Source organism: Cricetulus griseus, chromosome 3 (assembly GCF_003668045.3).
Source record: "Cricetulus griseus strain 17A/GY chromosome 3, alternate assembly CriGri-PICRH-1.0, whole genome shotgun sequence".
NCBI lineage: Eukaryota > Metazoa > Chordata > Mammalia > Rodentia > Cricetidae > Cricetulus > Cricetulus griseus.
This window is the reverse complement of record NC_048596.1, coordinates 187,205,447-187,220,626: the sequence shown is the minus strand read 5'-3', so window position 1 is coordinate 187,220,626 and position 15,180 is coordinate 187,205,447. Positions and strand designations below refer to the sequence as shown.

Sequence of the window (15,180 nt, the reverse complement as noted above, 5' to 3'; positions counted from 1 at the left end):
AGTTCATAGAGATATGAGAGGATGACATTTGTACTCAGTATTTTTGGACATTTATTTGTAGGTTGCTAGGACCCTCAGTCATCTTTTGGACCATCCTGTGTGTGCATGTGTGTAGTGACTGCACGTAGGAGTGTGTGGAAAGTTTCTGAAATTCTTATTTTCTCAGTTGTCTTTCTAATGCTAGTAAATTTGAGTTCTTTCCTAACCATTCCTTTCTTTTCTTTTTCCAGATGAGTTTGATGCCTATATCATTGTGTCTTTCGTGAATGCCACGCTTGTGCTATCTATCGGAGAAACTGTGGAAGAAGTGACTGACTCTGGGTTCCTGGGTACCACTCCAACCTTGTCCTGCTCCTTATTAGGAGATGATGCATTGGTTCAGGTGAGCTGAGTGTGCTGTCTTTCCTTGCCCATCATGTTGTTATGTTGTGGTGTGATTGTGTTCATGTCTCCATTTTCACTTTCCAGAAAACCTCAGAAGGGGTACATATGTTTTATCAACATAAAAAAGTGCACTCAGACTTAAGTCCTTTAAGATCTTTACTAACTAAGCAATTTGGAGAATTTGAAACCTAACATTTCCTCTCAGTTTGCCATTTCTGTTAAAAAAAATTACTGCTGTAATTTAACAAGTGGGCTTTGGACTTCTTTGAACTGATGTGGCTAAGCATGAAATTTAAAAACATTTCTTTAAAAATTGATTTGTCTGGGCTCTACTAACTCTAGCTAATACCTCAATTGTATGATTCCAGGTTTGCCAGGTATGAAGATCATTCTGAATGATAATAAAATAGCTAGTTAGATTTTATTTTTTGGCTTCTAGGTGTATCCAGATGGCATTCGACACATACGAGCAGATAAGAGAGTCAATGAGTGGAAGACTCCTGGCAAGAAAACAATTGTGAAGTGTGCAGTGAACCAGCGACAAGTGGTGATCGCCCTGACTGGAGGAGAACTTGTCTATTTTGAGATGGATCCTGTATGTTATCTGTTTTGTTGTTGTTGGCCGTGTATTATCTTTCATTATAGTTCTTGGGGTAGAATTCTGAAGCATTGGTAATATTGTTATCAGTGTATGTATCTTGTACATGTATTCACAAGAAAAAGAATTGGGAATGAATGTGTTCATAAGGCAGTCTGGCCCTTTTTAAAAGATTTATTATTATGTTTATGTAATTGTGCCTGAATGGATTTATGTACACCATGTATACAGAAGACAGAGTATTCAGTCTCCTCCTGGAACTTGAGTTACAAGCCATCATGTGGATGTTGGGAACCGAACTGGGTTTTGCCAAGAGCAGGGCAGTAAACACAACCCTCATTTTATTATTAATTGTTTTGTGTTGTGACATTTCTCTGTGTAGTCCTGGATGTCCTGGAACTCGCTCTATTGACCAGGCTGGCCTTGAATTCAGAGATCTGCCCACTTCTGCCTACTGAACACTAGGAATAAAGTGCATGCCACCACTGTCTGGCTCACCTCTATTATCTTTAACAAATATTTACCAAAGACTTATTTTCTCCTGTTTTCCGGTTTTTGCTTTTTTTTTTTTTTTAATTAACTTTTTACGTGAGTGCCCTATCTGCATTTATAACTATGTCAAAAGAGTGCATCAGAGCCCACTATACATAGTTGTGAGCAACCATGTGGGTGCTGGGAATAGAACTCAGGACCTCAGTAAGAGCAGCCAATGTCCTTAATTGATGAACTATCTCTCCAGCCCCCAGTAGTTGTTTCTTGTTTGTTTTGGGGTGTTTTGTTTTGTTTTGTTTTGTCCCCAGCCACCCCTCCTCCCCCAGGGTTTCCTCTGTGTAGCAGCCCTGGTTGTCCTGGAACTCACTCTGTAGACCAGGTTGGCCTCTAACTCACAAAGATCCACCTGCCTCTGGCACCTGAGTGCATGTGCTACCACTGCCTGCCTTGTTTTTGTTGTTTTGTTTTGCTGGTTTGGTTTGCTTTGCTTTGCTTTGCTTTGCTTTTTGAGACAGGGTTTCTCTGTGTAGCCATCTTATCTGAAAATGACCCCAAAACTTACCTTACTCTTCAAAACCTAGTGAGAGTTAAGATTTGTCCTTTACCGTGATTCATTTTGCTGGGGCGGGGCGTCTTTGAGGTGGTCTCATGTAAACTAAATTGACCTTGAACCCCTGACTCTGCTTCCTGTTTCTGTCTCCATGTGCTGGGATTATAGTCTTGTATTATCACAGCTGGCTTTGTTTAGGGTTCTCACAAAGTTTATATATTCCTGTTTCCTGATCTAGGTTAGTTGTGCCACATCCTGCTTTTAGTCAAAGATCTCTTGATTTTCTTTCCTTCTGAGGCATTAACATGTTTGACATTAACCTGTGAAGTTGATTATGGGACCTGAAATGGTGAAATTCTTGGCCCTTGACTATTACAAGAGGAGTGAAATGTGGACAGGTGCTAGTATTGTAGCTCAGCTGTTAGATCACCAGCACTGCACAAACTGGATGTGATAGGACCCTTTGTAATCACAGAACTCAGTGGAGGCAGCAGGGCCTAAGGTTCAAGTTCATCCTTGGCTATACAGCTAGTATAAGCTACATGAAACCCTGTTTCAAAAGCAAAAAGAGGGACACGGGGCAAAAAAAAAAAAAAAAAAAAAAAAAAAAGCCTTAATAACCCATCTTCCTTTCCTAGGCCCAGAGTTTTAGGATCAATTATAGCACATAGACCTATTTTGTTTTCTTTCCTTATAGTCAGGACAGTTGAATGAATACACAGAGCGGAAAGAGATGTCAGCAGATGTGGTGTGCATGAGTCTGGCCAACGTGCCGCCAGGAGAACAGCGATCTCGATTCCTGGCTGTGGGGCTGGTGGACAACACTGTCAGAATCATCTCCCTTGACCCATCAGTGAGTGGTACCCTCTGGTTTGTGGGTGGGGCCTAAGTAGCCAGATCCCGAAATTCGTACCTATTGTCTTTCCCTCCTCCCTCTTTATTTTTTGTGTTTCTAGAGGCTCAACAATCAGATCTCTCAGGTACACAGTTTGGCAAGCTCTAAACTGCTGCTGCTTTTGGTTATCATAGCATACCTCAGGAGTCTTTGCTGTAGTTTAAGGATGTTAATTTGAGACTATTAAATATTTCTTTGGCATAAGACTTGAATTACTTTTGGAGTGCATTTTCTATTATATCTATATTATTGGTGTTTTGCTTTGTATGTCTGTATTTGTACTAGAATCCACATAGTGGCTGAAAACTATCCCCTGAAATGGATAATTTTGAGCCACTATGTGGATCCTGGGAGTGCAGGTTCTCTGGGAGAGCAACAAGTTCTTTTAACTACTGGAGGCATCTTTCCAGCCTTGGCCTTTGTAGTTTAAAACCCCAAAATTGTTAAAAACAGGAATTTTACTTGTTCTATGGCCTCACATTATTGTCAGGGTGATACTCTTTGCTTATTTTGACCATTATCCACTTTAACAAAAATAAAAAAGAGTTCCCAAAGCTTGTTCTGAGATTTAGAGTTAATGACCCTTTACTACCTCAGCTTACTTTTAGGGTTTTCTTTGCCCTCAAGAAAGATCTTACTTCAATCCTAACAATCTGTGAGTATGGTATTTTCCAAAATTGATTATATCTTATGGCTCTTTGTTTTTCTTCCTTCCACAGGACTGTTTACAGCCTCTGAGTATGCAGGCTCTCCCAGCCCAGCCTGAGTCTCTATGTATTGTGGAAATGGGTGGGACTGAGAAACAAGATGAGCTGGGTGAGAGAGGCTCTATTGGCTTCCTATACCTGAACATTGGACTACAGGTAAGAAGCCCAGGGGCTCATGTTGGTGTCAGGCCTTCTGTAGAAACTACCTATTTATTCCTTTATCCAGTACAGGTGTTTTTTCATTGCCCATGATTCTAGATAGTCATTTTATGAAAGTTGTTTTATAGTGCTGCCATAGATTAATTTTCTTAGCACTTAGAACATACTAGGCAGGCCTGGAAATAGTATGCACAAGGAATCTTCATAGCTGGTAAAAATGCTTTATGATTGATGCTTTGGAGATTCCCACAGTATTCCTGCCTTTTGAAATAGACCACATTAGCTCTAGTGAAGCCCCGGATATTCCTGTAGTCAAGCCAACTGAGCTTGTCGTTGCAGAAAAGCAGGAACCTACCATAAGATAGCAATGTTACTTCTACAGTGTTTGCTTTAAGGAACTAGTAATGTCATACCCACCAAGTTTGGTAACAGTTTCTGAATATTTGATACTTTGTACATGTTATAACTTCCTGAAAAAAATATGGTCAGTTCAGACCATAATTTTAATTTATTAGGGCTGGCGGTGGTGGCGCATGCCTTTAATCCCAGTATGGGGGTGGGGGTGGGGCACATGCAGGTGGAGCTCTGAGTTCAAGACCAGCCTGGTCTACAGCCAGGACTGTTACACAGAGAAGCCCTGTTTTCAAAAAAAAAAAAAACGAAAAGAGAAGTAGATGACATTCATTCATAACTGTTTTGAGTAAGGGAAAGAGTAGTTAAAAGTGCTACTGTTCACTCTGGTTGCATCCCATTAGGAAGCTTGTGAAGTCTGGAAATATTTGTAATCCAGTCTCTGTAAGACAAAATGAGGTTTAGTCCTTTGTTATAAACATAGTTTATACAGGAAAAGGATAATGGCTCTCTTCCCCATCCCCTTCTTTAGTCACTAATTTTACAGATAAGGAGTTAGGGCCATAACAGTCATCCTTTAGCTGATAGAGATTCCCCTTGAAGTTAGTCTATTTGACTCCACTATATTGCTGCCTTCTTGCACTGGTGGATTCTGTTTGCATCATAAACATTCTTGCTTCATCCTTGAATCTGTCATCCCTAAAAACCTTGTTCCTTTTTGTGGAAATGATACTTAGAGATACCATAGTCAGTAAATATTGATTTTTAGCTGTGGGTCTGTTTTTAAATTATGAAAATAATTTAACAAACACAAATTTTGATATACAGGATGCATATACATGTATGTATAGTGAGAAGTAGTTTTTACTTAGATGCTTAGTAACTGAGAGAATGAATGAACTGTTGATTATTGGGGTGTTATATGATTTGTGTTATATTTTTACCAATAAGGTAGTTATACTTTTACCAATAAGTTACATCCTTCAATTGTCTGTTAAAGTAGCCAAGGAAAAATCTCATAATTGAAAAGTTTCCATCATAAGTAGGCTTTACCTGTTCATATCTTTTTGATTAGAATGGTGTGCTGCTGAGAACTGTTCTAGACCCTGTCACTGGGGACCTGTCTGACACTCGAACTAGGTATCTGGGGTCCCGTCCTGTGAAACTCTTCCGAGTCCGGATGCAAGGCCAGGAGGCTGTAAGTAATAAAAAGACATTTGGATATTGGTGCCAATAAACTTTTTGACTAATTCATTTGTAGATGTTTTGATATTATCTCTGTCTTGATTGGGAAATCCTGGGTTCTTTGGGGGGTTTCAGACGATTTCTTTGTGTAGTCCTGGCTGTCCTGGAACTAGATCTTATAGACCAGGATGGCCTTGAACTCACAGAGATCTGCCTGCCTCTGCTTCCCCACTGTTGGAACTAAAGGCATACATCGCCACTGCCTGACTTAATCTAGAGTTTTCTAAGGGGTATTCCATGACATGGCACTGTGACTTTATGAGGCTATTGGAGGTTTCAGTATTGAACCTTTGAGTCTTTTCTTTAGTCTGGGCTATCAGGGATGGGAAAAACTGGACTCCTTCCATTCAAGGCAGGATTATAGTCAAATTGTGACTCTCCTGCCTAATAAGAAAGAGCCTTGTCTTTGTAGTTACCCTATTTAATTCTACAACTGTCCAGCCTTGTAATAGAATCTCTCTCTCTCTCTCTCTCTCTTTTGGTTTTTTCGTGACAAGGTTTCTCTGTATAGCTTTGGAACCTATCCTGGCCCTCGCTCTGGAGACCAGGCTGGCCTCAAACTCACAGAGATCCACCTGCCTCTGCCTCCCGAGTGCTGGGATTAAAGGCATGCACCACCAACATCCAGCCTAAAATCTCTCATTTATACTCCAGAGAATTATGATTGATATAGTTTGATGTTTTTGATTTTTCTATACAATAAGCCTTGTGCTCTCTCTTCTTTGGGCTCCCTTTGCTGGCTTTGTAGGTTTCTAAAATTAGAGTCTGCTGTTGGGGTTATATGTTTGGTCAATATACAATGTTTGAGCTTTTCCCACTCTGATTAGGGCTCTTTCCTCTCCAGGTTTTGGCCATGTCCAGTCGCTCGTGGTTAAGCTACTCTTACCAATCCCGTTTCCATCTCACCCCTCTATCTTATGAGACTCTGGAGTTTGCATCTGGCTTCGCCTCTGAACAGTGTCCTGAAGGCATTGTTGCCATCTCCACCAACACCTTGAGGTGAGAAAACATGTTTGGAGCCCAGCAGGAAGCCTTTCTGCCAAGCATTCTGCCTGTGGTTCTGCCAGAGTTGGAGTTTATACAATGATGGCTGACAGCTGCCTCTTTTCCAGGAAAGGGTGTTGCACTTGAAACAGGATTTCAGAACCTGTGAGCCAAGTTTCAATGCTTGGCATTTAGCTTCTGTTTAGACTTTTTGGAGCCAAGTTTTAAAACTTATTACACTATAGTCTTTCTGTTTCCTGGTGAAATGGTCGTGTTACTGGATTGGTTTTAGAGCAAGTGTTAAATCTCTTAACAGAATTAAATCTTAATTAATTAATTTGTTGGATTTTCCAGACAGGGTTTCTCTGTGTAGCCTCAGCTGTTATGGAACTAGTTCTGTAGACAAGCTGGCCGCAAACTCAGAGATCAGCCTACCTTTGCCAAGTGTATTTTGGTATTTTCTTTTTTCTTCGTTGTCATGAAGTCTTTTAAGCACAGAGCTTTTATCTCATGCTGTCTAATGTCATTGTTAGAGCCTCAACAGTTGTTTGCTGTGGCTGGTCATGGTTCATCTCATCAGTTCTTAGGCTGGGTGGTAACTTATTTAACTCCCTTGTCTATTCCTATAGGATTTTGGCATTGGAGAAACTTGGTGCTGTCTTCAATCAAGTAGCCTTTCCATTGCAGTACACACCCAGGAAATTTGTCATTCACCCTGAGAGTAACAATCTTATCATCATTGAGACAGACCACAATGCCTACACTGAGGCTACAAAAGCTCAGAGAAAGCAGCAGATGGCAGAGGTAATTACTCTGTCCTCCAAAGGTGCAGTTTTAAAAAAGCCTGCCTATGAAATGGTTTAGGAAAGTTGAAATTTTAAACATCTCTAATTGTCTTGCGCACACACGCACACCCTCCCTCCCTTCCTCCCTCCCTCCCTGTCTGGAGATAGGGTCTCAGACCATAACTCTGGCTCACTTGGAACTCTGGGTGATCCTTCTCCCCAACTTCTCAAGTGCTGGCATTATTTGTGCACTAGCAAACACATCTGCAATATTTGTTGTTTATTTTTTAATTATTTTGTGTGCATTGGTTTGAGGGTGTCAGATTCTCTGGAACTGAGTTACAGACAGATGTGATCTGACATGTGGGTGCAGGGAATTCCTAGGGCTACAAAATAAGAGATAAAGTTTTGGGGGACCCTAAAGCGAAAACCATAAACCAGGACCTTTAAGGGAAGTTTTTTACTATTTTATTTGCTTTTGGGAACTTTCTGTGACCGAGGACAAATATGCTATCCTGGGTTACTCAGAATTTAGCTCCCAGTGTGGAACTGCTCTCTAGCTCTTAAGCCTCCAGAAGATGCTGTGTTATATGATGCCTGAATTTGAGCACAGATGTCGTTATTTCCTCTACAGCACCACCTCGTCTAGAAACTATTAAATAACCAGCTGTGTGGAAACCATATCCAGTTGGAAAGAGAGGAGATAACTGGTTTGGCTAGGGAAAGCAGGAAGGCATTTCTGAGTTTTCAGAAATGCAGATAATTTGCCACAGTTAATGTTCTTTTTGGCATTTTCTGCTCAGATGTAACTACTGGTATTTGATTTTCCCATTTAATGATCTCCTTATTTGTGCATTTTTCCTTGACTTTTTTAATTGTGTGTTTGAGTGGTTGAATGCAGACATGAATATGGTGTTCTGCACCTTTTGTAGAAGCTGAGGATCTAACTCAGATTGTAGGCCAACAGTGCCTCTGCTGGTGGAGTTGAACCTCTGTTTGGGGGATCCTGGTCTTAGGTGATAGACTTTTTTTTACTGCTTTTCCTTTTTTACCTCTTCTTGCTTTCTGGATTTAGGAAATGGTGGAAGCAGCAGGAGAGGATGAGCGGGAGTTGGCTGCAGAAATGGCAGCAGCATTCCTTAATGAAAACCTCCCTGAATCTATTTTTGGAGCTCCAAAGGCTGGCAATGGTCAGTGGGCCTCTGTGATTCGGGTGATGAACCCTATCCAGGGGAATACACTAGATCTTGTCCAACTGGAACAAAATGAGGCAGCCTTTAGGTAAGGATATGAGGTCAGTCTAAGGTTTGGTAGTGTGATCAAGGGTTCTTGGGATTTTGACTAATACATGGCTTTTCCTTCTTTGTCTATTTGTAGTGTGGCAGTGTGTAGGTTCTCGAACACTGGTGAAGACTGGTATGTGCTGGTGGGTGTGGCCAAGGACTTGATATTGAGCCCTCGATCTGTGGCAGGGGGCTTTGTCTATACATACAAGCTTGTGAACAATGGGGAAAAGTTGGAGTTTTTACACAAGGTAAGAACTAGTTTTTTTGTTTTGTGTTGCTTTTTGGACAGCCTAAAACTACCTATGTAGACCAGGCTGGCCTCAAACTCAAGGAGATCCACCTGCCTCTGCTTTCCAAATGCTAGAATTAAAAGTGTGTGCCACCACGGCCTGACCAATAAATACCTTTTGGTTCTCTTGGACCTTATAACTTACTGGATTCTCCTATTTTATGCTAAATTTCTGGGTCAGGTCTTCAGTTTGTAGGGATTTTTGTTTGTTTAATTCTAGTTTTTTTATTTATTCTATGTACAGTGTTCTGCCTGCATGTACACCTGCAGGACAGAAGAGGACACCAGATCTCATTATAGATGGTTGTGAACCACCATGTGGTTGCTGGGAATTGAACTCGGGTCATCTGGAAGAGCAGCCATTAACCTCTGAGCCATCTCTCCATCCCCTGTTGTTGTTTTGAGACAGTCTCGCTATGTAGACTTAACCTCAAAAAGATCTTCCTACCTCTGCCTTCTGAGTGCTGGGATTATACCACCATGCCAGGCTGGGGTGCAGAGTTGGGGATTTTGGACAGGAGCTTGTTGGCTCTAATTCATTTTGGGGTAGCATGTGCAACATCCTAGGACCTTCATACTTGAGTGATGTTCTGTGCCTGGCACAGAAAGCCTGGATTCTCAGCACCCACTATGGTGAGAGAGACACAGTAAATTGGCCCCCTTGTTTACTGTGTTACTAAGCAGTGCATCGATTCATGTCCAAAATTTATCAATCAGCTAAAGAATTAACAGGTTCCGGGAAGTTACTCTTTAATAGAACAGTTTCAGTTTGGGAGAACAATTCTGTACATGATGCTGGTGATTGCTGTGCAGTGTGAATACATTTAATGCCACTAAAGTATATACTCTGAAATGTAAATTTTTTATTATTTATATTTTTATTGGAATCTAAGTATTAGTTTATGTTCTATCCTCTATACTCATAGTACCTAAATCTGACTGCTTCATCTAGGATATATAAACTATTACACTCCTTTATGTTAAACAACTCAGCCTTAAAACTAAGATGTTATTTTTCAATAGAATTCTTTTCTTATCCCTCCACAAACCTCAGTTGCTTCTTTGATGTTAGTTCATGGCGTTATAAACTAGTGCAGGCCTCTGAGCAGCGCTCAGCAGGCAGGCGGTGGGAACGCCTCCTCCCTTTTGGCTTTTCTTGTTGGGTGGAATGTCTTGTATGGGACTGTTTGATGGGGACTGACTGCTGCATGTGCAGTTGATTTGTATGGTGAGCAAAGCATATGTTACTTTCTGTCCGTCTTCTTGATTAATGCTTACAGAAATAGTTCTGTGTCAAGGTTGAACAAGTGTGTCGTTAGCTGCATGTTCTTTCTGAAAGCTGCATGATATTCTCTTCCTTTCCTAGACTCCAGTGGAAGAGGTCCCTGCTGCCATTGCCCCATTCCAGGGGAGGGTATTGATTGGTGTGGGGAAGCTATTACGAGTCTATGATCTGGGAAAAAAGAAGTTACTTCGAAAATGTGAGAATAAGGTAAATACACTGTTGTGGGGCAGGATGATGTCACCAGTTCTTAAAATCCTTTTTTTTTTTTTTTTTGGTTTTTCCGATGGCTTTGGAGGCTGTCCTGGAACTAGCTCTTGTAGACCAGGCTGGTCTCGAACTCACAGAGATCCGCCTGCCTCTACCTCCCAAGTGCTGGGATTAAAGGCATGCACCACCAACGCCCGGCATAAAATCATTATTTTATTAGGAGTGTCTTGAAAAAAGGGCAGTATATGATCTCATATCTTGGCTCCTCCAAACAAGCTTCCTATCCTATATTATAAGGAGAATTAAACATTGTTTTGACTATTCAAAAAAAAAATAGCTTCTGCTGGGTGTTGTAACAAATTACTGTTATCCAAGCAATAAAGAAGCTGAGTCACTAAGAACAGAAGTTCAGGACTACCCTGGGCTACATGGAGACCCTATGTTAGAAAGCCAAACAAGGCATGGCAAAATGGATCAGCAAGTTAAAGCACTTGCCACTAAGTTTGACGAGGTGTGTTAGATTCCTGGGACCAACACAGTGGGAAGAGTGAGCTGATTTCTCAGAGTCATCCTCTGACCTCCACGTGTGCATACTCATGTGCACATACACAATTAAAAACAGTTTAAAGCCAAACAAGGACTGGGGGTTGTATATCACACTTGCCCAGAATGCATATGGCCCTGTGCTTAAAACCCAGGACCCCATTCCCACCATTACCCCACAAATAGCTTCACCTTCTGGATACCTACCATAAATTTTTATTTGACTGATGTATGCAGACTGTATATTGTAGTCTGGGAAAGCTGGACTTTTCAGTTCAGGGTTATAAGTTTTAAGTTCAAGCATTATACAAATTGTCATCTTTACTTTTTCCTAGCATATTGCCAATTACATATCTGGGATCCAGACTATTGGGCACAGGGTTATTGTGTCTGATGTCCAAGAAAGTTTCATCTGGGTTCGATACAAGCGTAACGAGAACCAGCTGATTATCTTTGCTGATGACACCTACCCCAGATGGGTCACTACCGCCAGCCTTCTTGACTATGACACTGTGGCTGGGGCAGACAAGTTTGGCAACATTTGTGTGGTGAGTTGGTATTGGTTCTTTGGATGACCTTGACATGAGGGAAAGCTGGCTCAGTTTGTGGTGTGGTTAAACAAAGGAGCAAAGGTTATATTCTCTAATACAGAAAGTTAAGTGTAAATGTAAAATTCAGTCCTATTCAGTTCCTATCTTAAGAAAATCTTTATGTTCAAGCTGTCCTACTTCTCTGGAAAACCCTCAGGCTCTGGTTCACCTTTATTCTCTCCTCAGAATATGTTTCAATAATGATGAATTCAACAAGGTGCAGTGGTACACACCTTTGACCCAAAGAGCAAGAAACAGAGATAGGTAGCTCCCTATGGTTTTGAGGCCAGCTAAGGCCCACATAATGAGACCCTGTCTCATAAATAAATGAAGATGAGTTTAGTTTGAGCTACATTGTTTTTTTTACCTTTTGCCAAACTCTTGATTTGTGGTTTTCAGACAGCTTGATTTCTCACATTTTGTGGTCTGTTTTTGCTCTTAGCAGTGTTGAGCCCTTGTTTGTTGCTTGTTCTTGTGTCTTCTCACTTCTTAAACAGCAGAAGACAGGCACAGGCCTCTGTCTAGGTTGCTTGCTAAAACCCAGGGTAAACATAATGTTTAGTGAGCCAGGTAAGCTTGCATAGGACCCAGTCTTAAGATTGTATCACTTCTTTGTAGGTGAGGCTTCCACCTAACACCAACGATGAGGTTGATGAAGATCCCACTGGAAACAAAGCCCTGTGGGACCGGGGCTTGCTCAATGGAGCGTCACAGAAGGTAAGGTTGCAGAAGGGCCTCAATAGAAAAGCACACCCGAGGGCTGGAGAGATGGCTCAGAGGTTAAGAGCACTGGCTGCTCTTCCAGAGGTCCCGAGTTCAATTCCCAGCAACCTCATGGTGGCTCACAACCATCTGTTATGAGATCTGGTGCCCTCTTCTGGTGTGCAGATATAATGGGAGCAGAATGTTGTATACATAATAAATAAATACATAAATAAAATCTTTAAAAAAAAAAAGAAAAGAAAAGCACACCTGATACCTTTTCTGTGTTACTTTACCTATAATGCATGGATGCTTCAATTTTCATAAGGTGATTATATTACCCATCCCATCTTTATAAACAAAACCTTCTATTTAAAATATACTTGTAAAAAATTATTTATTTTGGTTTTTCAAGACAGGGTGTCTCTATGGCTTTGGAGGCTTGCTTTTATTATTTTTAATTGTATGTGTGTATTGTAGGTATGTGGGCATGATGAGTGCAGGTGGCTGTGGAAGCCAGAGGAGTCAGATCCCCTTGGAACTAGAGTTATAGGCATTTGTGGGCCACCTGATGTGGTTGCTGGGAATTGAACTGCAGTCCTCTGGGAGTGCAGTGCATACTCTTAGCCATTGAGCCATTTCTTTAGCTTTAGTATCATGTACGTCTTTAATGACATCTTGATTATTTACCTTAAAAAAAAAAAAGTTCTGTTTATACTAGCACCTGGGTTACTAAGGCAGGATTGTGAATTCTGGGTCATTGAGGGCCTGTCTATAAAAAAAGAAAAAAGGGAGATGTTTACACCTGAAATAGTGGTAGTTTTAATGATTTTTCTGATTTTTTTTTTTTTTAAAGAATCCCACTGTTTAGTTACCCAGAAATGTACTGTATAACCCAGGCCTTAGCCACCTGAATGTTGAGATTACAGGCATGTACTACCATGCTTGTCCAAAAAGGGTTTTGGGTAGTAATTGATTATTTGAAATGATTTGAGCACAAAGCTTTAAGTGATGAACAATTTAAAAGAATCTTTAGAGTTCCTTGAGTTTTTGATTTTAAAGGCTGGTAAAGGTGTTGTGGTATGGCTCGGTAGATGGAGTGCTTGCCTGACATTCATGCATGAGGCCCAGGGTTCCATCCCTAGCACTACAAGGCAGGAAGTGTGTGACATGCCTGGAGACTCTTAAGAATACAGAACAAAATCGGGGGACAAACCAAGTTACCAAACTGTTTGTAATTTGCAGGCAGAGGTCATCATGAACTACCATGTTGGTGAGACGGTACTGTCATTGCAGAAGACCACACTGATCCCTGGAGGCTCAGAATCGCTTGTTTACACCACTTTATCTGGAGGAATTGGCATCCTTGTCCCTTTCACATCTCATGAGGTTGAGTCCCCACATTGTCCTTACTTGTTTCTCCCTCAGATTGGTGTTGAATCTGCCTGTAAGGCTTTACTTACAATTAGTAGTGCTCTGAAAATTGTGTAAGGTAACAGTTAAAGTGCCTAGAAAACAGAATCTTAAGTTCTTTGAGGAAGGTCCTTGATGCCATGATGGTAGGTATAGGGTTCTATTCTGAGATCAATGTCCCATGGGACATGTTTGCTTGGCAAGAATCAATGGCTTGGAATTGGACATGGTAGCACATAATCCCAACACTCAGTATGCTACTGTCAAGAGGATTTCAAGTTGAACTGACTGGGTTGTGTAGTAAGGACCTGGCTCTTGAAAGCTCAATGACTTGTCTGTACTTTGTTTTGGAAAGCATAGTCCCGCAGTTGAAATCAGTTCTTTCTCAGAGATAGATTCTGTTTCTTCCATTAGGACCATGACTTCTTCCAGCATGTTGAAATGCACCTGCGGTCTGAGCATCCTCCTCTTTGTGGGCGGGACCACCTCAGCTTTCGTTCTTATTATTTCCCTGTTAAGGTAAGTCCTAAACCCATTCACTGGCCTTTTCTGTTGGCCTCTATTTCTTAAAAATCAGATAGTTATAGCACTGTGTGGTATAGCACTTGAAAGGCTGAGGCAGGAGTATCATACGTTTGGACTAATCTGCCATGTTTAAGTAGGTAGCTCTCAGCTCTTAGTAGAGAACTATGGAGGAATGGATTGATGAAGGGCGTGTGGTTGGTGACACTCCTTCCTGGAAGGCAGACAGACCCTCAGTAGCCAGAGACAAAGCTGCACCAGGTTTTGCCAGTCTGAAAGATGGCTACTCGGAAAGTACTTGAGTATTTTCATAGTATGTGCCTTTTTCTTTGGACATCTTAACTTTGTCCTCCTCCGACTCTTCCATGTCTTAGAATGTGATTGATGGAGACCTTTGTGAGCAGTTCAACTCCATGGAACCCAATAAGCAGAAGAATGTTTCTGAAGAGCTGGACCGAACTCCTCCTGAAGTGTCCAAGAAGCTTGAGGATATTCGGACCCGTTATGCTTTCTGAGCCCACCTTTATCTGGGGGCTTGCCAGAGAGTCCCTCTTTTGTTCCCATTACTACCGTCTGGCTTCTGCCACATGGCAGGAGAAAGGTGATGTGGTAATTAAGACTGCAATGATAAAGCCGATAGCTCTGCACCCTCAACTCTTCCTTTGGAACGACTGGTTCTCCCTAGAGTTGGCACTGAGGTCTGCTCCTCGAATGTAATGTGTGGCCCTGTGCTTCAGTGTGGAACACAGTATTCCCTGTTCCCAAAGCTGTCCCTACATTCTGGCTCTTGTCTACTTTTGTATACACTTAAATTCATTGTTTTCCTGTAAATACAGTTTTATACAATGTTACTTTGTGAGATGGAGGGAGGCAAGCTAAGGTGCAGCCAGGCTGGTTGCATTATGGGTAGTTTTTACCCTCTGAACCCTCCTTGATATATAAAACTAGTTTTTAAGGTGGCCAGCATCAATGTGTCTTTTCTGGGGATGAAAATTCAGGAGAAAAGTTTAAACCCAAGTTGGAGCAATAACTAAGTATTGCTTCTCGGCACCTATTTTGACATCTTGCTAATGATGATTTCCTAAGCCTATCTTGGTTCTTTGCTATGGAGATAAAAGGAGCTCACCAACCAAGTGAACATAACCCTTTTTCCTCTTGGATATTGAAAAGGGGTGCTGTCCTTTCACTCAGAT

At 41.4% G+C, this 15,180-nt stretch overlaps 1 protein-coding gene across 1 annotated transcript in view; it reads left to right on the top strand.

The window, feature by feature from the left end:
- The window catches only part of Sf3b3 (splicing factor 3b subunit 3), a 37,606-nt gene extending 22,660 nt beyond the window's left edge, over positions 1-14,946 (top strand). Inside the window, exons 12-26 of the mRNA XM_027406001.1 lie at positions 231-382; positions 824-979; positions 2,722-2,877; positions 3,639-3,782; positions 5,212-5,334; positions 6,226-6,380; positions 6,995-7,169; positions 8,226-8,431; positions 8,528-8,684; positions 10,092-10,217; positions 11,096-11,308; positions 11,969-12,067; positions 13,298-13,441; positions 13,880-13,984; positions 14,362-14,946. Coding sequence (XP_027261802.1) covers positions 231-382; positions 824-979; positions 2,722-2,877; positions 3,639-3,782; positions 5,212-5,334; positions 6,226-6,380; positions 6,995-7,169; positions 8,226-8,431; positions 8,528-8,684; positions 10,092-10,217; positions 11,096-11,308; positions 11,969-12,067; positions 13,298-13,441; positions 13,880-13,984; positions 14,362-14,502 — 2,252 coding nt within the window. The 3' untranslated portion in view covers positions 14,503-14,946. The remainder of the gene's footprint in view (positions 1-230; positions 383-823; positions 980-2,721; positions 2,878-3,638; positions 3,783-5,211; positions 5,335-6,225; positions 6,381-6,994; positions 7,170-8,225; positions 8,432-8,527; positions 8,685-10,091; positions 10,218-11,095; positions 11,309-11,968; positions 12,068-13,297; positions 13,442-13,879; positions 13,985-14,361) is intronic.
- Positions 14,947-15,180: the final 234 nt, after the last annotated feature.